This window comes from Montipora foliosa, chromosome 8 (assembly GCF_036669935.1).
Source record: "Montipora foliosa isolate CH-2021 chromosome 8, ASM3666993v2, whole genome shotgun sequence".
NCBI classification, from domain to species: domain Eukaryota; kingdom Metazoa; phylum Cnidaria; class Anthozoa; order Scleractinia; family Acroporidae; genus Montipora; species Montipora foliosa.
Genome location: NC_090876.1, coordinates 23,686,454 through 23,712,263, shown reverse-complemented (window position 1 = coordinate 23,712,263; position 25,810 = coordinate 23,686,454). Strand labels below are relative to the sequence as shown.

The 25,810-nt window shown below is 37.7% G+C and overlaps 1 protein-coding gene across 1 annotated transcript in view; it reads right to left on the bottom strand.

Annotated features, from left to right (window-relative positions):
* The window catches only part of LOC137967960 (26S proteasome non-ATPase regulatory subunit 3-like), a 46,376-nt gene that overhangs the window by 18,418 nt on the left and 2,148 nt on the right, over window positions 1–25,810 (bottom strand). The window contains exons 2-11 of the mRNA XM_068814561.1: window positions 25,087–25,236; window positions 24,170–24,210; window positions 18,183–18,320; window positions 16,375–16,511; window positions 13,046–13,100; window positions 11,793–11,849; window positions 10,428–10,506; window positions 10,168–10,271; window positions 9,028–9,142; window positions 6,754–6,847 (exon numbers count right to left, since the gene is read on the bottom strand). Coding sequence (XP_068670662.1) covers window positions 6,754–6,847; window positions 9,028–9,142; window positions 10,168–10,271; window positions 10,428–10,506; window positions 11,793–11,849; window positions 13,046–13,100; window positions 16,375–16,511; window positions 18,183–18,320; window positions 24,170–24,210; window positions 25,087–25,236 — 970 coding nt within the window. The remainder of the gene's footprint in view (window positions 1–6,753; window positions 6,848–9,027; window positions 9,143–10,167; window positions 10,272–10,427; window positions 10,507–11,792; window positions 11,850–13,045; window positions 13,101–16,374; window positions 16,512–18,182; window positions 18,321–24,169; window positions 24,211–25,086; window positions 25,237–25,810) is intronic.

Genomic DNA, 25,810 nt, shown 5'->3' with positions numbered 1-25,810 from the left:
AGCGAGAGTTCCCTGGGACTTGGCTGGGTTGAGGTTGACTTGAGCGTTGGCTGGGTAAATGGTGCGATTTGGAAATAAATCAATGACTGATTGTAGACTTCTGTTATAACAGGTTAAACTCCTTTAGCTAACTTATTACAGATTGTATCAGGGTATACTTGGGTATAATGGGGAAAAATGGGTACACATGGGAAAAGAGAAGTACACAAGGGTATATTGGGGTTTGCATGGGTATGCATGGGTATACAAGGGTATACGTGAGTAGGTTAGCGTATATATGGGTATACAGGGGTATATGAGGGTATACAAGGGTATACATGGGTATACATGCCTATATGCGGGTATACATGGGTATATAAGGAAATTAAATTATATGTATACCCATGTATACATGCGTATACATGGGTATGCATGCGTATATAAGGGTATACATGGGTGTACATGGGTATACATGGGTATATGAGGGTATACATGGGTATACTGGGGTATACAGGGGTATATAAGGGTATGCATGGGTATATAAGGGTATACATGGGAATACATGCGTATATAAGGGTATACATGGGTATACATGGGTATACATGGGTATACATGGGTATACATGGGTATACATGGGTATATCAGGGTATACATGGGTATACTGGGGTATACAGGGGTATATAAGGGTATACAAGGGTTTACATGCGTATATAAGGGTATACATGGGTATATAGGGGTATATAAGGGTATACATGGGTATACAGGGGTATATAAGGGTATACATGGGTATACAGGGGTATATAAGAGTATACATGGGTATACAGGGGTATCTAAGGGTATACATGGGTATATAAGGGTATACATGGGTATACATGGATATATAAGGGTATAGATGGGTATACATGGGTATATGAGGGTATACATGGGTATACTGGGGTGTACAAGGGTATACATGGGTATGTAGGGGTATATAAGGGTATACATGGGTATACTGGGGTATACAGGGGTATATAAGGGTATACAAGGGTTTACATGGGTATATAAGGGTATACATGGGTATATAGGGGTATATAAGGGTATACATGGGTATATAAGGGTATACATGGGTATACATGGGTATATAAGAGTATACATGGGTATATAGCGGTATATAAGGGTATACATGGGTATACATGGGTATATAAGGGTATACATGGGTATACATGGGTATATGAGGGTATACATGGGTATACTCTCCAAAAGTAAACAGTAAATCTTTATTGCGCCTTACTCTCCAAAGGGAGGTATCGGTCTCGTTACAATAAAGGTGATGATATCTACTTGAATAACTAATTAACTAAAAAGATCATACAATTACTTGTAATACAATTGGTATAAAATTATTATTTTAATTATTTTGCATTTAGGAAGTCTTTTCTCTTCTGAAACATTAAATATGTGTATTTACCTATTATCTTTGAAGTGCTTTTGTTTTCTAGGGTAAGTAAATACCTAATTTTATCCTCATCATTAAGGCTTTTGAAAACAACATCGTGTGTTGAAAGGAGAGAATGGAGCTCATTTCTAATGTTATCGTACCCTGGGCAATACATCAAGAAGTGCCGCTCATCTTCTATATAGCCTCTATTGCAGACTAAACATGTTCTTCCATCTACTGGGATTGGTGCACCTCTATTTTCGTATTTCCCAGTCTGTATTCGCAAGCTATGAACCCCCAGACGCAATTTTGTCATACTTATTCTATGTGCTGGGTTTCTGATAGTTTTGAGATAGTCTTCCAATTGGTAGTCGAATTTGACTTCTTTGTGTGTAAATTTCTCTCTAGAGCCTTCGGAAGTGTTGTTGCGAGCCTTCAGCCAATTTCGAATGTAGTCCTTTTTAAGCTGATTCTTTATGGAGGAACGAGCATTCTTAATGTGTAGTTGGCTTGATGTATTGCCTATAGAGTGCATTCGTATAGTTTCGTCATTATTTAATACATCAAAAAATTGGCTGTGACTTTTTGCGTGATGAAAGGCTTCCTTTAATAGAGGATTGACTGTTTTATGCTGTAATCTAAGCGAGTAACTAAATATTGAAGCTTTTATGTCTATACTTAAAGGGTACCGTCCAAGTTCTGCCCTACAGGCAATGTTCTCTGTGTACCATGGGGTATTTAGTGTTTGTTTACAGAACTTGATATGGACTTGTTCGATAGTGCTTTTGTCAAAATGGGTCTTATATGATAATAGCTCCGGTCCCCATATTTCGCATCCATATAGTAGTATAGGTTTGACAAGGGCATCAAAAAGCTTATTCTTAATTGTAATTGTGGTCGTATCCGAATTGGAGAACAATCGTTTCACTGTCGCAAGAACTTTATAACAAGGGTATACATGGGTATGTAGGGGTATACATGGGTATACATGGGTATATAAGGGTATACATGGGTATATAGGGGTATACATGGGTATATAAGGGTATACATGGGTATATGAGGGTATACATGGGTTTACATGGGTATATAAGGGTATACATGGGTATATAGGGGTATATAAGGGTATACAAGGGTTTACATGGGTATATAAGGGTATACATGGGTATATAGGGGTATATAAGGGTATACATGGGTATATAAGGGTATACATGGGTATACATGGGTATATAAGGGTATACATGGGTATATAGCGGTATATAAGGGTATACATGGGTATACATGGGTATATAAGGGTATACATGGGTATACATGGGTATATGAGGGTATACATGGGTATACTGGGGTGTACAAGGGTATACATGGGTATGTAGGGGTATACATGGGTATACATGGGTATACATGGGTATATAGGGGTATACATGGGTATATAAGGGTATACATGGGTATATGAGGGTATACATGGGTATACATGGGTATGTAAGGGTATACATGGGTATACTCTCCAAAAGTAAACAGTAAATCTTTATTGCGCCTTACTCTCCAAAGGGAGGTATCGGTCTCGTTACAATAAAGGTGATGATATCTACTTGAATAACTAATTAACTAAAAAGATCATACAATTACTTGTAATACAATTGGTATAAAATTATTATTTTAATTATTTTGCATTTAGGAAGTCTTTTCTCTTCTGAAACATTAAATATGTGTATTTACCTATTATCTTTGAAGTGCTTTTGTTTTCTAGGGTAAGTAAATACCTAATTTTATCCTCATCATTAAGGCTTTTGAAAACAACATCGTGTGTTGAAAGGAGAGAATGGAGCTCATTTCTAATGTTATCGTACCCTGGGCAATACATCAAGAAGTGCCGCTCATCTTCTATATAGCCTCTATTGCAGACTAAACACGTTCTTCCATCTACTGGGATTGGTGCACCTCTATTTTCGTATTTCCCAGTCTGTATTCGCAAGCTATGAACCCCCAGACGCAATTTTGTCATACTTATTCTATGTGCTGGGTTTCTGATAGTTTTGAGATAGTCTTCCAATTGGTAGTCGAATTTGACTTCTTTGTGTGTAAATTTCTCTCTAGAGCCTTCGGAAGTGTTGTTGCGAGCCTTCAGCCAATTTCGAATGTAGTCCTTTTTAAGCTGATTCTTTATGGAGGAACGAGCATTCTTAATGTGTAGTTGGCTTGATGTATTGCCTATAGAGTGCATTCGTATAGTTTCGTCATTATTTAATACATCAAAAAATTGGCTGTGACTTTTTGCGTGATGAAAGGCTTCCTTTAATAGAGGATTGACTGTTTTATGCTGTAATCTAAGCGAGTAACTAAATATTGAAGCTTTTATGTCTATACTTAAAGGGTACCGTCCAAGTTCTGCCCTACAGGCAATGTTCTCTGTGTACCATGGGGTATTTAGTGTTTGTTTACAGAACTTGATATGGACTTGTTCGATAGTGCTTTTGTCAAAATGGGTCTTATATGATAATAGCTCCGGTCCCCATATTTCGCATCCATATAGTAGTATAGGTTTGACAAGGGCATCAAAAAGCTTATTCTTAATTGTAATTGTGGTCGTATCCGAATTGGAGAACAATCGTTTCACTGTCGCAAGAACTTTATAAGCTTTTTTGCTAAGGATGTCTCTTGCGTAGGTATAGCGACCAGATGAGGTCATTTCTATTCCCAAATATGTTTGTTTGTTGACGATAGGTAATGCTTCTGAACCATATTGGAAAATTTCCTTGTTTTTGGTTTGACCGTTCCCACTAAAGATGATGATATTTGATTTGTTGGTATTCACCTTCAGCTTCCATTCCTCTGCGTGCTTTTTAATGACGTTAATCGATTTCTGTAGTCCTTCTGGAGAGGGACTTAAAACTAACAAATCATCAGCATACATGAGGCAATTTAGAGAATGGCTTCCAATCATTACTCCTGGACAATGGTTGTCCCTAAAGTATTGCGGTAAGTCATTCATAAATAATGAAAATAAAACTGGACTTAAGCCATCACCTTGCCTTATTCCTTTGTTGCATGAGAACACATGGGTATACAAGGGTATGCATGGGTATATAGGGGTATACATGGGTATATAAACAGTAAACAGTAAACAGTAAATCTTTATTGCGCCTTACTCTCCAAAGGGAGGTATCGGTCTCGTTACAATAAAGGTGATGATATCTACTAGAATAACTAATTAACTAAAAAGATCATACAATTACTTGTAATACAATTGGTATAAAATTATTATTTTAATTTTTTTGCATTTAGGAAGTCTTTTCTCTTCTGAAACATTAAATATGTGTATTTACCTATTATCTTTGAAGTGCTTTCGTTTTCTAGGGTAAGTAAATACCGTATTTTATCCTCATCATTAAGGCTTTTGAAAACAACATCGTGTGTTGAAAGGAGAGAATGGAGCTCATTTCTAATGTTATCGTACCCTGGGCAATACATCAAGAAGTGCCGCTCATCTTCTATATAGCCTCTATTGCAGACTAAACACGTTCTTACATCTACTGGGATTGGTGCACCTCTATTTTCGTATTTCCCAGTCTGTATTCGCAAGCTATGAACCCCCAGACGCATAAGGGTATACATGGGTATATAGGGGTATACATGGGTATATAAGGGTATGCATGGGTATATAGGGGTGTATACGGGTATACATGGGTATACATGGGTATATAAGGGTATACATGGGTATATAGGGGTATACATGGGTATATAAGGGTATACATGGGTGTACTGGGGTATATAAGGGTATACATGGGTATATAGGGGTATACATGGGTCTGTAAGGGTATACATGGGTATACAAGGGTATACATGGGTATATAGGGGTATACATGGGTATATAAGGGTATACATGGGTATACTGGGGTATATAAGGGTATACATGGGTATATAGGGGTATACATGGGTATGTAAGGGTATACGTGGGTATACAAGGGTACACATGGGTATATAGGGGTATACATGGGTATAGAAGGGTATACATGGGTATATAGGGGTTTAGAAGGGTATGTAAGGGTTTACATGGGTATATAGGGGTATACATGGGTATATAAGGGTATACATGGGTATATAAGGGTATACATGGGTATATAGGGGTATACATGGGTATTTAAGGGTATACATTGGTATATAGGGGTATACATAGGTATACATGGGTATACATGGGTATACATGGGTATATAGGGGTATACATGGTTATATAAGGGTATACATGGGTATATAGGGGTATACATGGGCATATAAGGGTATACATGGGTGTACTGGGGTATATAAGGGTATACATGGGTATATAGGGGTATACATGGGTCTGTAAGGGTATACATGGGTCTGTAAGGGTATACATGGGTATACAAGGGTATACATGGGTATATAGGGGTATACATGGGTATATAAGGGTATACATGGGTATACTGGGGTATATAAGGGTATACATGGGTATATAGGGATATACATGGGTATGTAAGGGTATACGTGGGTATACAAGGGTACACATGGGTATATAGGGGTATACATGGGTATAGAAGGGTATACATGGGTATATAGGGGTTTAGAAGGGTATGTAAGGGTTTACATGGGTATATAGGGGTATACATGGGTATATAAGGGTATACATGGGTATATAGGGGTATACATGGGTATTTAAGGGTATACATTGGTATATAGGGGTATACATAGGTATACATGGGTATACATGGGTATATAGGGGTATACATGGGTATACATGGGTATATAGGGGTATACATGGGTATACATGGGTATATTGGGGTATACATGGGTATATAGGGGTATACATGGGTATATAGGGGTATTCATGGGTATACATGGGTGTAGAAGGGTATACATGGGTATATAGGGTTAATTATTTAAATGTATTATAATATACGCGTGGGAATACATTATAATTTAAATACACTATAATAGGGGATACATGAAGTACCTAGGCCCCAGCAAACCATCGTTTTAACGAAAACCGCTGGTCAGCAACCTGGTTCTGGTCATTGCTGTCTCAGGTCTTCCCTATTCAAACGCTTTCTTTGAAATTAAGAACGTAAACAAACTTGATCGTAAACATAATTTCCTATCGTTTACTGTTCTTTGTTGGAGTGAAGGGTCCCTTTATAAGAACATCACCGCTAAGAACAAATTCCTCAAGTATACCATTTCTTTGGATTTGAACAACCCTCAAATTTGGTGAACATCTCAATGCTTACATGGCCTTTAATGTGACAGAATTAATTTGTTGGATGTTACTAGATCTTATACATTTGGTCCAAGTCCCTTGCTCATTGAAATTTGCCAAGAGTCAAGACACAAAAAGGCGAAACACAAACCTGATGATCAATGTATATGTTTTCTCTGAGAGGAATTTCTCTTTAAACTTGTCAACCATTTGGTTAAAAAGCTTCAAGTCCCCATTCAATACGGCTGTTGACAAAACAGAGTTACAATTAAAGGTGCCATGGAATGACTTCTTCATGAAGCACAGCTCTCCTCCAACAGTCGGCCGACTGTTGGTAACCTGTCGGAAGAATGTGGGTAACTTGAGGGCAATAGACCTTTTTGGCTTGTACAATTTGTTTTTCCAATACAGATCATGTGATAACACTCAGGAGGTTTGGTCTTTTGTTTTGTTCATTAAAATGAGGGCATGCAAGCATGAATATGCCTGCAAGCACTCTATTTAATGAACAAAACAAAGGACCAGGCCTCCTGAGTATTATCACATGATCTGTATTGGGAAAACAAAATGTACAAGCCGAAAAGGTCTATTATTGCCTTGTCATACTAAACGTGTATACTGCGGATTATGATGATGGTGGCACTAACTGGTGACACTGTACAAAATCAAATAAGGCATATCAAATCATAGGTTGGTTTTTGACGAGACGGGAAAACCGGAGTACCTGGAGAAAAACCTCTCGAAGTAGAGAACCAGCCAACTCAACAACCTACATATGACGCCCAGTCTGGGAATCAAAGCCACGCCACATTAGTGGGAGGAGAGTGCTCTCACCACTGTGCCATGAGCATGAAGTAATAACCTTGTTTATTTTCATTATGACCAGCAAAGTGGAACTCATCATTATTTTAAAAAATTGGTATGAACAGGCATCCAATGTACAAGTTTTTATGATTTCCCCTTGAGTGCATAAAATGCATGAAATATATGTTGTTATATAGCTGAATTCCCCTCCCCCCCAACAGCGTGCGCTATCATTGGTTACTTCGAGGTCACCTGACATCTAACAATAAAACTGTTTTCCGCCAAAAGTATCTGAGGGGGCAACAGTGCAAAATCTATGACGTCAGAGGTAACAGTGCATGTTGACTGACGGCCGCTGTTATTGTTGCCATTGCACGTTTTCCTTTTCGTGCTATTTAACAATCACTCAGGTAATGACTTGTCCCTTGCGAAACAGTTAATTTTGCTTCCCTCGGGACCAGTCATTAAGTGTTTAATATTTTTGGCTTATTTGAAGGTCTTTAAAAATAATGAACAGCGTTCCTTAAAATACCTTGATTCAGAGAAAACAAATTCCATAATTTATTTTAATGTAAAAGCCTCACTAAATAGGTTTAACACTGTACACGATGTACGTGGGTTGACTGTGTGAGTCAACGAAGGAGGCATGCAGCAAAAGTTTACGCACTCCTCCACTTTTCTTAAGACTCAGCATTTCTGTTTCTCCCTACCCAAAGTAGTGCACATCAAAGGCTCAACACCTCATGCACTCCGACTAAGGGAGACACGACTTTATATAATAGCTGAATAATGCATTTTGATTGGTTCTCACATAACGATCTATTAGGACTGACACATAGCTGACGTCGTCATCAAAACCTGTTATTTCCTTATTCTTTCAGTAAGAGATCAAAGAAGATATCAAAATGTGGTAAGAACATCAGTGAAACACGTAGCCATCACCTTGTCTTTTATATGTATGTTCATACCACACTTTGACGTCATCTGTGATCTACACGTATTACTGAACAGACACATGGCAACATGGAATCTACTTTATCTGTTAAACAGAGCATGAAATGTGGTCTGACACTTCCTACATGTAGATTAAATTCACATAGTGGAATCACGAAAAGAGTTACTTGGAACTAAGAAAGTTCCTAGATAGCATGGTCTTTAATGCTAGGGGTGCAGGGATGGCATAGTGGCGAGAGCACTTGCTTACCACCAATGCGGTAGGCACCCACCGAGTCTGGGAATCAAACACGGATGTTTGATTCCCAGACACTCTATCTACTCTACACCAAGAGATTGTTTCCGGTTTCCCCTCTCCTCAAAAACCAACATTTGACTTGATCTGCATTAATTGTTAACTTCAGTTTACAGCGTCCCCAATTAGTGCTCCACTGCTAGAACGACTAGTTGCTTTCCTTACCTTTTCCTTTTCAATGAGAAATATGTGTGAAATGTTAGTGTCACAACATTGTCTCTTGAATAGTTGCATTCATTTATCTTCCACTCTGAATTTAGAATCAAACTATGTCTGATATTCAACCTTGTTGCAATGTGAACCTCATCTTAGTTGCCGGTATGCACTGACTTCAACTCAACAGGTACATGACTATTTGTAATTCATACAAACCTTGGGTTAGCTGGAAGTATGGCACCAGTGTTTTTCTTAGAAATGGTTCTCTGAATGTTGCTCTATCTGGTATTTCCCCAAGAAGCAACTGGACAACAATGGCAAATTTTTGTGCCTGCATTGAACACAATGTGAGAACAGCATAATTTTATTTGACTGATCAGCTCTATAGACTCTTTGCATAAATGGCACCCAAATTTGAATAACAATACTTGATACATCCTTAGCTTTGTGTTTATGTTTCAAGACAAAGGATTTTTCTCATGAATGTGAGGCTAAGGATGTATCAAGTATTTTATTCAAATTTGGGCACCATTTATGCAAAGGGTCTATGTATTGAAGCATCTCCATGTTTCGTTCCTTTGGTTGTGTTTTTCATGTAATTGTTAGGACTTCCTCCTCAAGCTGGATTAATTACATTTTTATTAAATTTTCAACTTCAGTTAGTGCATTTATCATGCTCTGATTGGTTCACTCAATCATTTCATATACTTAAGTTTGACCTTATAAGGCAATTGATTGCACTAAGCATTGCTACATGTAAGCTAAAATATTTTTCGCTGAAAAGCGAAATTTCTCTCTGAAAAAAGTTTTTGTGGAAAGTTTGGATCAATTTTGATGGTTAATAGAAGAATCCAAAAAGGTAAGAAATGTTTTGTGATAAGCCTGCGTCTGTCTGACCACCAAGTGTTACACAACATTGCATCTTTATCAATTTTTTTTGATCTTGCTCAGATTTTCTTGCTTTTTTGCTCGTATTTTGTACTTCCAAACTAAGGAAAACAATTATTCCATTTGTGCTTGTTGGATACGAGACTGGTCATAGCCAACTCATATCCAATGAGCGTTCATGGAATAATGGTTAAATAGAGATTTACTTAAGGAAGCTTGACAGTTGTTTACAAAAACTGTGGAAAACCTGCACAATGTACAGGATAAAAAGGACCTAATTCTAGCTGAGGACCCAACATGTGTACTGGGATAGTTACACATGTACCTACTCCTGAAGGTTTACAATAAACCTTATGGAAGATTTATTCTTGTCTGGCAATACTTAGTCTACCTGTTAGATAACATTATTTTGTTTTCCTATGTTGCATAATAAATTTAAGTTGAAGTCATTTATTGTTACTAACTTACAGTTTGCTTGAATCCATATGCAGCTTGTTGAGGGGCCTTTCGTATTGCTTGTAAGAGATTTTTGTGAGCCTCTGAGTAATCCAGCTGAATAGCTTTGATTATACCTACAGTACAACAAACATGGATGACTTGACTGAGTAAATCCTAAAACAAGCAGTTCGTAGCTGAATCAATAAAGATAATAATGGTAACAGGGCTGTTGAAAACAAGCTTAACAGAATGAAAAGAGAACACAGACTCAAAAAACAACAAAAACTGACCTGTGTAGTAGAGGAACCTTGCCCATTCATTTGTACTTGCTGTTTCGGGAAAGGAAGACTTGGACACCAACTTCTCTGCCTAACAACAGGGTACATGAAAAACACTTAAATGAACATGATTCTATCAAGTCTATGCATTTGCCACCTGTTTCCCACAAGGAGGTACTACGGTAAGTGTTGAGGAACATGACTTTGTACACGTAAGCAATATTTTTAGGTTCGAATAAACTCAGCTGTTTATCATTACACACGGAGCAGAGTTTAGGAGACATTAATTGTTGTCATGTTTATTGTCTGCATTTCTTGACAAGAGTGAAGTTGTGGCCAAGAGCAAGGAAAAACTGTGTGACCCTTATCGAGTGGACAGACAGTATCTTCACAGAAAAATGCAGCCTATTCCAAAGACCAAATTTTGCCTTGAAACTACATACTTTTCAGGTCCTTTTAGGTTAAGAAGAAAACTGACTTACCGTGCGTTCGATTGACCCTATTCTGGAATAAGAATACTTGGATTGATGATTTAAAATGGTATGTCTAGCGTTTTGAAGCAACAAGGATAATATAGATATGTTTAATTAAAATGGCATTTTAGCAGGTGTTGGACAATTTTAATGTGAATCTCCGTAAAAACGAAGGACTTCTACATGTATCTTCTATTCCACGTATTCCTATTCCGGAATACGGTCAATCAAATGCACCCTTAAAAAAAATTGCATTGTTTATAGGCAATGCATTAGGGCATGAATAGCTAAATGCACCACTGCCTGTCAAAAAGTGTTTGCTGCAATAAGAGAATAAAGTTGATTTTCAAGTTGCTTAAATCAGAAAAGTGTGCAAAACATCTGTTTCTCTGCCAAATCTTTAACCCATGGAGGTGAGACTTAATAGATAGATTTACTCTGTCTAATGCCAGACGATTTTACTCGTCAGTGGGTTAAGTTATATGAAATTCACAGGCATCTTAAATTAAGGACTTCTACTGAACCTCAAGGACTTTTCACTACCACGAACTGTTTGTCTACTGACTCTTTATCTATTACACTCTACTAACATACTGTACTTCTGTACATCGTTCAGTTAAGTGTTAAGAACATTGTAAGTGCATGCATTAGTTGTGCTGTCACCACAACAAAAGCCCTGGAACCCCTGTAATGTCCTCTTCAAGGGAGTATTGTTCCAACCATTTTGTTGTTGAGATTAAAATGAATTTCAAATGAGGCTTCTTGCCAAGTTATGTGTATACTTGCCCAACTAATCATAAAGTGAATAATTTATTTTTGTTAGAATACAAAGGCAGATGAAAATCAACTAGTGATAGCAATTTACCCTGAATTTTGACTTTGACTACATTGCAAAGTTTCTTACCTGATCATATAGGTTGAATTGGAGGTAGTTTCGTAGGAGAAGATTTAAAAGAATGGCCTGCCAATAACAAACAAAGATAATCTATCAATAACAAACTCTTCGTTAAGCAGTGTGTAGTTTCAGACTTAAGATATTTCTTTTGGATTTTGCATTTCCTTGATCCAAAAGTGGATTACCACAAAAGAAACCACCATGTAAATTATATTTATTTTCGTTTAAGAAGATTGTTTCTTTTCTTTAAATGAAAATCTTGTAATTCTGTCATGCACTTTAGAACTTATTAAGCACTTCAATCCTCATTGTTTTTCCATTGTGGTGCCTTCTCAGCCATCAATATTAATTTTTATGATGTTTAGGTACAGTGTACTTATGGTCTATTAATTTTTAAGCTAAAGGTACTGTTGCCAACAAGTTCTCAATTAATTTAGTAAAAATTAAATTTTTGCCAAAGACTAATTTTATTATTATCATCCAAGACTGGAAAGTCTTGACGTGTACATAAACACTTCAAATAATAATTTTTTGTACATTTCTTTCATTCATTAGTCCTTTTATGGGAATGAACAAGCCCAACAAATTGACCTGCTCCCAACTGTATGGCTTCATAGCTCAGATGGAAGAGCCTTGCACCAGCATCACAGAGGTCATGGATTATAAGTGTGACGGTCACTTCAGTCTACCTTGCATCTTTCATCTATTACCCACACTTCAAATAATACACATTAATTTTCTTTCATTTTGTCATTTTGTTCACATGCTAATTTTTCATGATCTGGAGAATGCCTACTGAAGAAAATCTGATTGACTCTGGGAGCGGGCAGAATTTTTGTCTTGCCCGCCAACCTGGGCAGAGTCCTAGCCCTGGTTGTGTGAGTTTGTGTAATGACCTTAAATTTTCATTTTTTGACACCGAATCCTTTAACGTACAGAAGTGTTTCAAAAGCGATTTTTATTACACAAAAGGCGTGGACATAGAATTTAAATAAAAATATTTCTCTTTCAAAAGTTCAGTTTGTAAGTCACTTACTGCATTTGCTATCAAGCGTGGTGCAGGTCAACAATTAAAAAAGTGATTTCAGAGAGGAAGAGAGAGAGGAAAAAACTAATAAGTTACTTACCTGCTAAGCGTCTGTCCATATAGCGAAAAGCTGTGACCGAGGTCACAGTTTTTGCTATACAGACTTCCAAACGAGCAAATAACATGTATGTAATATGCAGCTACATGTACCAGTAGTTTCATAAATCATACTTGCCTGTCCCTCATCATCATGTCTCAGAGTAGCTGTTCTGAGTCTGGCAAGCAAAAAACTGTGAAAAAAAAAAATTCAAAGAAACTACATGTAGTCTTTAAGGAGCTGTTTGAAGAGATTTATTAGTGACGTTCCCCTTCAAAAGCCCAACTGTGTTTAATTAGTGTAACAATTAATTGGATATACTTAACAATAAAAAATTAATTAATACATGTAGACCTAACTTTGGCTAATTTCCAGTTTAAAAGTTGCAAACTTCAAGGCATCTGACAGGATGTGGCGATGTGGATCTGCGGAATTCCCTAAAACCCACATCCTCTGCATAATAATTATTACAACATTTTCCGCATAAACAAAAGAAATGCCTGATATTAGGGATAAAGTAGCTGCTTACCATCCTCACAAACATAAAAGCCAAAGTGATTGACTGTTTTGAAATGCTTATTTTTCTGAACATTGAAGGACTGTAGAACCTGTGTCATAAATTACAAATACCCTGGGGTTGAAATTTCAAAAAATATCTGGTCGCAAAGACAACAAAATTTTGGTGCAAGTTACAAATTAAATTGTATCATTTCTAATCATAGGGAAAATAGGAGCCTCCAATACATACATGTATGCGTAAAAATACAGCTGAAAATGGTCAACCATTGAGGGAATGGATCGCAGTCCAACCATATTATAATTTTGCTCCATTTCTCCAAATTGAAACAAAATTCATGATGAGAAACAAAATATCTTTTACCGCTTTATTTATTTTAGCAAAACTTGCTGCAAAATGCCAACTGCTAACCCTTTTATTTCAACTGTGAAAGCTGTTCACAAATTGGTGACTCCTCATTATGTGACCTCACACGGGAAAACGTACATGTACACTAACGTTTTAACGTTTAACGGCCGAAAGCGTTAGTTAGCCGTTAGCCATCATCAGTCAGCCGTTAGTAATCCGTTAGTCAACGTTTAAGCTGCTTCCGAAGCGCTTGTTAGTCGAAGTAACTTAACCGTTAAACGCTTGCAGCAATGCGTTAGCATGACTTTGCAAACCGTTAGCGGTGCCTGTAAAAGCAGTGACTGTATTGGTTGCAATTTTGAGTCCTGATTTACCATAAGCATGTAAATAAATTGGACAGGCCTAATTATTAGTTTTATAAACTGTGACCTTCCACGGGAAAACGTACACTAACGTTTGCCCGTTAAACGGCTTAAAACTAACGGACGGTTAACGGATATTCAACGGTTTTGAAGATTGGTTTAACGTTTTTTACTAACGCTCTGACGGTTTGTGCTAACGCTCTAACGGTTTGTGCTAACGCTCTAACGGTTTGTGCCAACGCTCTAACGTTCTTTCCATCAGTTCTAACGTTCTGCCTTAGCGCTTTAACACCAAGTCTTAGTTCTAAGCTCGAAAGGCTAAACAAAGGCCATGGTTTGAAGTACTAGCACCATCGCGAGCTGGCCAAAACAAATCGGATGCACATTTCAGCGAGTTTTTTGCTTTAAGAATACTACGATGTAGACAGGCCACCAGAAACGATTGCGTGACTTTTAAAATACGATTCCGAAGAGGCGCGCCCATGGCGCCAATAACTGCTGAATGCAACGAAGTCCGGATAAAAGTGGCTAATCTCGATATGTTTTGACCGTCGGACTCACAATGATGCGATGCATTTCTAAATTGTGAATTTCTCACGGCATCCATTACTTCATTAGCTACTGTAGTTGCAAAGTAAAATACAACAAATGATTATTTTCATCCAAAGAAATGTAGCATTTCATGTTGTTTTCAAAGCCGAAGTAACGATAAATTCAAAGCGGTGCGTTCATAAGAGAGCTCTTTGCTATAAATACGATGAAAGAGTTCTGTATCATCAGTTAAGATGCCGAGGGGGCAAAAAAGCTCGCGAGAAACTCCAGGCGAGTGGTTAAGTTAAACAGATATTTTTCAGTTGAAATTTGGTAAGTCATGCATCATTCAATCACATTTAATTTGGCGTTCGCGCAGGATGGGTCTTCGATCTTTGGTCTTCGTTTTTGGAGTCTTTATTGTCCATTCTACCTATTAGCGTAGTTATTTCAGCTTGAAATCCATCCAAGACTCGAAGCGCTCAACCTCAAATAATATCGAAAACTCCAGCATTCCCAGCGCCAAGGATGCGTAGCAGGATTTTCGTATACCGGCTTTAGATACATGCTTGCAGCCGTCACGCCATGTGCTCCTCTCTGATTGGATGATGATTTCTTATTAGCCAATCACAGAGGAGCAAACGTTGTGACGGCTGCAAGCCGTCACACCAAACTCCAACTACGCTTCCTTGGAGTTCCGAATGCTGGATTTTTTCAATTTTATTTGAGGTCCAGCGCTTCGAGTTTTGAACGGATTTCAGATATAATGGCATGAAAGGAAACCTCTGGGTTTCAGCTTGCTTGGTGCGTGATTTGAAACCTGTACGATAGGAATTTGTTTGTGAGTTTCAGCTTGATTGGTGCGTGATTTGAAACCTGTACGATGCGAATTTGTCAGTGAAAATCGGCTTGGTGCTGGAGCGATCCGAAATCGAGCTTTCCACCCTTGTTTTACTATTGGTACGCAGAGGTGAACGTCGAACACAAACCCTTCATTTTTCTCTGTATTTTTAATTTTTAAAAAGCGCTCTACTACATGTAATTCTACTAAGTTGTAGAAGGACACGGCCGGTTTTCCCAAAGAGGGTCACATTTTTAAACGACGCTCTACGAATCCTCTGATCCGGAACAATCGATACAGATTATTAATTCACTTGCCAACAGAATCCAAGATTTGCCCAACGGATAAGGTTAATAACTATTATACATCTGACGTATGAGACTAACGCTCTAACGGACGAGGCTAAACCCCTAACGGACGAGGCTGACGCTCTGACGGATGAACCTAACGTTCTGACGGATAAGACTAACGTTCTAACGGATGAAGTTGACGCTCTGACGTTTTCATGTAAACTTCTAACGGACGGCTAACGGATATCTAACGCTTCGGTCAATTTAACGGTTTAGCGTTAGTGTACGTTTTCCCGTGGAAGGTCACAACTGTTTAAATTTCCACATAATCAACGCATGTTTGCGCATACATGTAATAATTAATTTTATGGCCAAAAATTACTCTTTAATTTTTTTTCCGCATCATATCAGAAGCCCAGAAACTTAAGGCATCACACTATATAATCAGATATTGTGTCACTAGAAACTCCTACATTTGTTTCTGAATCTTAATACAAGGTACAAAAGGCTACCCCGTTTTTGTGGTTAATTCATCTCATTTTGAATTACACACAAAGTAAATTACTATGCAGCAATACCTTCTGGTTTCTCTTAATCTTCCAACCAGTTCATAAGCGCGCGAGTGGTAGAAGTAACATTTTGCCAAGAGGGGGTCCAATGTCCTTCTGTTGTGGTTTAAGGCTCTCTGCATAAGCACTTCTGAACACTGAACAGCCTACAAAAATAAAATAAAACAGAAAGAAGTTTAAAAAGGAAGGACAATCTTTCACCTCATAGGGGTGGCGAATGGTAAAATCTAAGACTTGCCGCGACACCGAGAACCTAGTTAAAAATTCGAGCCTGAAACTCCTTGGAAAAATGTTTCGAGACTCAAAAAAAGTAAAAACAAACCATGCAAAAATGAAACTTTGAGACTTATCAAAAACGCTTTCAAGATTTCAAGATTTCAAGATCTCAAGATCCTGCCAAAATTTTCGAAGACTCACGTTTATCAAGGTACCTTTTGTCACCGCCTCCTCATGTACCTTCAAGTTTATCACTTCATCTGCTTCTACTTTTTCCTTAAATTTTAAATCTATTTACATGCAGTTTGACCACACAACATACAAGTGATTGATTCCTTCCAGTATTGTCGAGTGTAATTTTGTGGTTCCAAGTTGGTGGCAATGTCTCACTCCTTAACATGAAGGTCTGAGTATGCAGGAAGATCACATGTGCATGTACTGTATGTCTCTACAGCTACAGGCACATGGAAAGGGTTTTCAGTGTAAATATTACATTATTAGCTTGTTTGGAGTAGTGATGAAAGTTATTAACCCATTGACCCCTGGGAGTGATACTTAACAGATTTTACTTGTGAACTGGGGGCGTCCTAGGGTATTTGAGGTGTCAGTGGGTTAACAATAGGATCGCTGTTACCTCAGAAACAAGGAAAGAACTTACTTATAATTTACAAGACTTCAGTATGGCTGAAAAGATGAAAAGTTCAGACTGTAAACAGATAAAAGACTAAGTAGAATTATAATGGTTTGAGCCCAGGAGTCATATCACAATTAAGTAAAGTACGATCATCTGGGTGAGTGTAATCCTGAGAAGGACTGTTTGAGATGACATTGACTGATGTTTCGACAACCTGAGCGGAAGTCATCTTCAGAGTCAAGTGATTTGTTCAACTTATTCGTGTTATTCGTCGACTGTAAGTTGAGCCTACAGTAGATGTAATTGGCTGTGAAGACTAAACAGTGACTGACTGCAAGTGACTGACTCGGCTAATTTAGCAAATCGTATTTTACAGAATAGCCAGAGTACAAAAATCAGTATTAATCTCTGTATTTATTAGAACCCATACAATGTATCAACTTTTTGGCTTAAGTTGGGCAACCGTTCCACAGTTATGCAGATGGTCGCCGCTTACCGGTAACAGCTCTTGTCATCCACAGTGCAGTCTATAATGTACATGTATCTTACACTCTGAATTGGCATGGCCACGACATCAGCTGCCCTGGAAGTCCCTGATAACCTTATCACGATTTTGGATTGGTGGTCAAGCGATGCATACAAACTACATGTATATATCTGCACTCCTACTCACTCTCTTACCCATAAGCAAGTCTCCAGTCAGTTGGCCTAGCAGGTTAGACATTTGTACTTTTTGTGTAAAGTTGAGTGCCTTAGGTCAATGAGCCCCCATTGCTCTGGGATGGTTCAGCCTGGAGGTCCTTTTGGCGTGGCGGGCAGCATTTGAGGCTGGGTTGTGGAGATAGAGCAACCTACTTGTGTTTGGGGTCTGTGGTTAAGCACCCCACGTTCCTGGCCACCCAACCTCCATGCGAGACTTACACTGTAAGCATTGACTATTATTTTATTAAAGAGATCTATAGCTCACCTCATTATAACACTCTGTATCAATAAGGTGAATCAAAACTAACAAATGGAAGTAAAATTCAACTTCCGGTAAAGTGGCAGCAGCAACCAATCTGGCACTGCGAGGTCTGAATGGTGTTGAAGATTCTGATTCCATAGGCTTGAAAAAAAAAAAAAGAAAATCAGATGTAAGATCAACAATGATAAATATCTATCTGTTATGCTGTTGCGTGACTACCCTTTGAATATGTGTACCTTCAGACAGGGGTAAAGTACTGACCATATAAACAAAATAATACTTAAAACAAGAGGCTACGGGTAGCCTACACTTTGTTCCAAAGATTTTTAATAAAGCTGATTTCCTTTAAAGTTGGCTGTGCCCACGGTATTAGTGTTCAAGGCCGTTGCAAAATACAGAACGCTAAATAAAGCGTTGGATTTTAAGATAACAACATTACTGTAATAATCTGAAAACAGAAATGGAAAGTAAATTTCATGTGCATTTAGCTGGTAAAAAGAAAGCTTCAAAATATTTTTCTGTTTTCAATTAACAACAAAATAAAAAAACCGCACTTGAAATCAGCGAGAAAAACAGCAGTGAACGTGATTGAGATGTTTGTGTAAATATTTTTTTTCTCTCATTATATCGCTCACGAACCTTAAATATTTAGGTGCGCATTAATTGGACAATACACTGGGAAACATTCATCCACAGAAAATGAGTACTTTTAGAGTAATAATGGTAGAACTAGCGTTACGCTACTAGTTTTTGCACTAAATTTTTAACCATCACGCTAAAAATAAATTTTTCGTTTTGCTTAGCGTTCAAATGGTTTGATATATGGTTTGGTTCGTTTTGTTTGAATTGTTTCGATGGTTTGTAAAACACTTGGTTTACTTTGTTTTAATTGTTCCTCTAAAATATTTCTTTCATACATAACGCAAAATACACGTTAAAATTCCACTTTTGAAAATTGCAAAGCCGTGAAAAGGGCGCAAACAAAACAACTACCTTGTTCTGCTTCACTGAACAAAGTTTGGTTGCCTAGCACGTGACAATTTTTACTCAGTATGTGACTAATTCTCTCACGCAAAGTACAAACTTTTAAAGGCTCGAAACCTCTGAAACCTTCGAAACGCTTTGAACCTTTTCTTTCCATCCTAACCCTAAACCGCAAACCAAATGAACTATAAAAAGTTTGAAACGATACAAACGATGTTAAAAGTGCGATGTTTCAGAACAAAATGTAACGTGCCAGACGAAAAATTTTCTAATTCCACCAACTTTGTCTGGGTGCTGTGTGCTAACAAAGCAAAATAAACGCAAGGCAAGTATCAAAATAAACAGCAGACATAAAAGACAAATGTTTGTTTTCGGTATTATTCCAGATAAATACTTTGTTACAAAGAAATAACAGCCAAAAGTCGCGTATTGTCGATAACGAGAGTTTGACAACCAATAAGGCCAGTTCAGAGTATTTCAGTGATTTTTTATTTAAAATATCTTGGTCAATATCTACTGTACCGCTCAAAGTAAGTGACTACCCTCTCGTGAAACGAGAGTCTCGTCTTGTCTCAAGAGACAAGACTTCCGTCTCATGAGACGGTTTGAAAAACTGTAAGTGTCTGTTTGAACGTAAACTTTTCCGAAGATCAACATGTTCACTAAGAAGCTTGCACTCCAAAACAGAGCACCTAAAATCTAAAAGTGTAATGAAAAATGCGGTTTGGCGGTAAATTACCAAATGCATGTCGACATTCAAACCACGACTCTGTGAAATCTATGTAGTGTAGGGTACTTCAATTCGAAGTTGATGTCAAAGAGAAATTTTTTGATAAACCTGCAATGCAGCATGTAAAAACTGTTAATTGATTGATTTTCTTCAGTACATAAGATTAAGTTTATCGGGCTCCAATTGCTGTGCAACAACATCCTACTTGGGCTGCCTTCTACAAGGCAAAGAAATGTTACGCATGAGCAGCCAAATTGCGAACCCCCTCCCCAAAAAAAATCGAAGTCCAAAAATGGAGGCAAATGCTACAAATTGTACCTTGTTTTCTTAACAAAGTAACAAAATTAATGTGGCATAAATTCCTTAGCTAAGTGTAAAAGCACACTTTTAAGGACGTTCGCGCTAATTGTTTGTGCGCAACGTAACTGCGCAGGTAACGCGACTGTAATATGTCACGCATTACTTCGAGCATTAGTGAAGGTGAGGTTTGAAAACCTTTGCAGAAACCGTGGACGATAAGTCTTGCACAGCGTTGGATAAGAGAAGATCGTGATCAGTCAAAATTGATTAAAAATATTTAGGAAAGTCAAGTAGACTACTGCACGACTGATGTTCGCGTTGTTTTTATCAGTCGTGCACTAGTATACATGACTTTCATAAATATTGTTCAAGCATTAGTTAAAAGAACATGGCGACAAAAACGCCGGGGAAAAAATTCCAGGCCGACAAAAGAATGGCACATTTGTTTTCGAATCATCATGAAACGTTAAAGAGAAGTGAGCGGGAGGATGGAAAAGCTCTTTAAATGGTAGCTGCTGATCGAGTAGTGGCTGAAAGTTTGGAAAACTCGAGGACGAACCGTTGCGTAAATTTAATGGGGCTGTTTCTTTTTTCAATGTTTTTATTACCCTACGAACTTAAGTTCAAAATGAATGTATGTTTTTGAAGTTCTTTTCCTTTACTTTCGTGAAAATAGAGCAGTATTTTCGTCCTCGTTGGCTTGAATAGTGCGGACCTGCGTGGAAAAAAACAGCGATTAAATTTCACAAAAACCCCACTCCAGAAGACGAGCATGACGACAATGGAGAAATATTATACAAAACACTAACCAAATGAAGATGACGACTGCTTAAAACTTCTTTGCTGTGCTCGAGAAAGCTTTGTTTTGGGGTAAAAACCTCTCTTTAAACCTGTCTTTAAAAGACAGCGGAAAAAAAGTCAATAGTGCGACTAGGCTAGCGAAGCAAGTTTATTATCAAAATATGCTAAACGAGCATAAGGGTGATTCCCGCAAAACCTGGCAGATCATCAATGAGCTGTCTTCCCGAAATTTCGTGGAAACGTCTGTGAAACAACTGAATGTAAATGAGCAATCAGTAACAGCTCCAGCAGAAATAGCGCACGAATTTAATCGTTATTTTGCTACCATTGGCCCGAAACTTGCTAGTGATATTCCTTCTTCAGATGGCAACAGCTATCTGAATTATCTCACTAGCACGGATAAGGAGTTTCAGTTCCGCCCAACCTCCACAAATGAAGTATTTTCACTGCTGAATAAACTGAAAAAATCAAAGGCAGTCGGCCTTGACAAAATTTCTTCTCGACTTATTCGTGAATGCGCGGATCTTATTTGCAAACCGCTGTGCTATATTTTCAATCAGTCATTAAATGTAGGTGTGTTCCCAGACGACTGGAAGTGTGCACGGGTCACTCCACTATTCAAACAAGGGCAACGTGATGACCTAAACAATTACCGCCCAATTTCCGTTATCCCGGTTATAGCCAAAGTGTTCGAAAGAATAGTTTATAACCAATTATATGCCTACCTAACAAAGCATAACGTAATATGTAAATGCCAATCTGGTTTTCGCTCTATTCATTCCACCGTTACGGCTCTACTTGGGGCTACGGATACTTGGGCTTACAACATTGACCGAGGAAAAATAAACGCTGTTGTTTTCCTAGACCTAAAAAAAGCTTTCGATACGGTTAATCACGAGATCCTTTTATCTAAATTAAATAATTACGGCATACATGGCATTTCTTACAACTGGTTTAAGTCCTATTTGGACAACCGCACTCAAAAGTGTTCCATTAATGGATCACTTTCTAAAACTTGCTCACTAAGTTGCGGCGTCCCTCAAGGGACTATTTTGGGTCCATTGTTGTTTTTGCTATATATCAATGATCTGCCAAACTGTCTAACGAATTGTGTGCCATGGATGTACGCAGATGACACCCACCTAACATACGCGGGTGACAATACAGGCGACATAGAATCAAGACTTAACCATGATCTAGAAAATGTTAAAAAATGGTTGATAGCAAACAAACTTACCCTGAACATGACAAAAACCGAATTTATGCTGATTGGATCAAGGAAGAGGTTGTATGCTCTCACAAATCCTCCAATTCCCGAGATTAATCAGGTGATTAATGGTGCTCTATCACTCAAGTTTCTGTTGCTAAATCCCTGGGCGTGCTTATTGATAATAATCTTAACTGGAGTAGCCATGTCGATAAACTGACAAAGAAAGTAGCTTCTGGAATTGGAGCCCTCAAACGTATAAGGCATCTCGTTCCTCAGACGACATTGCGCTCTATTTATCACGCTTTACTTCAACCGCACTTTGACTACTGCAATGTCGTCTGGGGAAACTGTGGTATCACGTTACATGACAAATTACAAAAACTGCAAAATAGAGCAGCCAGAGTTTTGACCTTCTCTAATTTTGATGCAAATGCTAGCGAGCTATTCAAAATTTTAGGCTGGAAAAATCTAGTTAGCCAGCAACAAATTGCGCTGGCCACAATGGTCTATAAGTGTCTTCAGGGGCTAGCACCGGAATATCTATGTTCTAAATTTACAAACCGCGAATCTGTTTATAGTTTAAGAGACTCTGAAAGAAAGCTTAATGTTCCGTTTCCGCGGACAAATTATTATAGAAACAGCTTCAGCTATAGAGGTGCTACTGTCTGGAATAGCTTACCCCTCAAAGCGAGACAAGCAGAGTCTCTTGGGCTTTTCAAAAATCTGATTAAGGACATATTTTAGTATAAAGCACGGCATTCATGGAAAGCAGCTTTAGAATTAATATAGTTTAATTGTATTTTATTGTAATCATTTTAAAATTTTACCTTTTGTAATTTAGATTTTAGCATTGTTTGTAATCTTAGCTGATGATTTTACCGTGCATAAATAATAAAATATCATATCATCCCTTATCCCTTCAACGATCGATCCTCTCTTGGGTTCCAGTCCTTCCCCGACAGGTCACGCAAAAACGTGACAAACGAAGTTTTCCAAGAGCTTCGTAAAATCACATCGATTTTACTCCCTTGGATCATCGGTGACCCCTATTTTTTTAATCATGAATCAATTACTCTACTTGCTATCTACAAAATATGATAAAATGAAAAAAATCTCACCGTAAGAAGTTATCTTTTTTTTAAATTTTCTTTCCTCGTGTCACGAATCCCGGTAGTGGTTGCAACGGATAGAGGTTACGAAAACGCTCGTCCAGGATGAACTCTACTGTTTACGACATCCCTAGCGGCATGAAATTATCTTAAAATCTCACCCCTAAAAACCTATGCACGGAAACCTTCACTCTAACAGTTTATTTTTAGGATTTTCGATGGATGAGCAGATGAGGCTACCTTTCGTTATTATAACAGATTTATCGAAATTAAGGCATTTTTCCACTGCCATTTTCTCCGAAACGAAGTCGGTGACCCCCAATTTTTTTTATATTTTTGGAGTAAGTACTTTATGACCTAACTTTATGCGAGAAATGAAGAAAATCTCACCGTAGGAAGATTTTGGCGCAAACGTCCTTAAGTCAAGAGGTCATGCCATATTACTTCAGTCGAAATTATAGCAAAATGTTGCATACAGTAATTTTGCAAAGCACTTCTTACTGTAGGTACATTGTATAAGAACCCACGGTATATAACCATGCCTGGTTCCTTCCTGTGTCATAAACTGGACAAATATATACTGTAACAGTTTTAAAACAAAACATGGTTAGGTTCAAACGCAATGGGCACACATTGTAGATGTGTATGTGTAGTGGTTTAGGATTTGCACTAAAGATAGTTCATTAAGATACTGTACATTATTTTGTTTAGTTTTTCTTTAAAATATCAGAGATAATTTTTAATTAATTTTCTTTGTACCTGTAGAAACCAACTCCCTTGAACTTAAGAAATACTACCATTATTTCCATGGGCTGTCAGTTTGATGAAATGCGTGGAATGCGCTCTGTTCACTTACCTCATCCAGGAATGCTAAAAGGCCATCTCTTGCAACAGATGCTGGCAAGGAGAAAATGAAATCATGATAAAACTGGCTTTATAGTTTAATGGAAGCCATGAAAATTGATACTGTACAATGATGTTAGTTGATCTATTGGTTCAAGCCCCAACGTCACCTACTCTCTGGGAATTGAAATACAGTACCGTTCAAAAGAAATCACATTGTACACTGTAGCAATGAGTCATAAACAGTGCCTGGATATTGTAACACATAACAAGCAGAATGAAGACGTTATGCAGAGGTTATTTTGTTGAGAGATTGTTTTCACATGCACACTTTTACAAGCAAAGCCAAGTTTTATGCACTGGAATGTCACTTGAATTGCTTAAACAAGGCAGACAATGTTTCCACGGCTACGGGTTATGTTTCCATGATCACATTCTCTATGGGACTTTTATTTCACCCAACAGCCCACAAGGTGAAACAGTTTACAGGGAATCCTCACTCATTATTTTAAATACTACATGTACATGTCAGTATTTCAACAGCAATATAATTATGCTCCTTGGCTTGTTAGAAAAAAAAAACACTCATCCATGTTGTTTCCTGATTCATTCATATACCGATATAAAGCTTTTACTTAATCAAAGGGGTACTTTTACAGTACGAAACAAATAAAACGGAAAATTACTCAATGTATTCTTTACTGAAATAATTTATTGCAACAGTAATAATTATGTTCAATGTTGACAGATCAGATGTAGCACAGGTTGGCGTTTCAAACACAGATACATGTAAAACACCTTTTCCTTTGTTTCAAACACCTTTGGTTTCAAACAGTTTCAAACGTGTTTCAAATGCGTTTCAAACACAAACGCACTAGAAACGTGTGTTGGTTAAGCATCCTTTTCATCTGGACGGTCACAAATACTTACAATTAGGAAAGAAACCACAGATGATTTTCCTGAGGATGGGATGAGTCAGTTTTTTTCTGGTGGCTGGTATGGACCTCAGTATACGAGTTAAGAAGCGTGGCTCTTTTGATGCCACAGACTTTTCTATATATTTCACTTGATCTTTGAGGTCTGAATAAATAATTAAAACAGAACACAACATTTGTCAAGGTGTGAATGGAAGGAGAACGAATTCTGGCAATAATTATTGGTACTTTCAGTTCTATTCTGTTCAGTTTCATTTCATGTTTTGTGCATGACGTGATTTGTATGCCAATTTTACTATTTTACAGGTACCGTAAAGACTCGTGTAAACATAAGCCGCACCCCCAACTTTCAAGCATGATTTTGGAAAAAATAAGAACTCCAAAAGAGCACTCTTATAAAAAAAGTTAGTCGTTTGTTCGCAGACGTTAACAACAAACTTGACGAAATCTAATGTTGTGTATTTGCAGCAACATTAATTCATTGACTCCTGGGGGTTCCCCATTGACGAGTAAAATCATCTGGCGTTAGAGTAAAATACTAAGTATGGCCGGTTTAGGCCGGTTTAGGGGTGAATGGGTTAATAAGTTAATCAACTCTGAAAATACATGTACCTTTTAAAAGCTTTTTTAAAATCGATTTCCCTATTCCCTGTGACTGAAAACAGTAATAAACTGTTGTCTTTATTGCTAAAGCCCACAGTTGAAATGAAAACAACAGA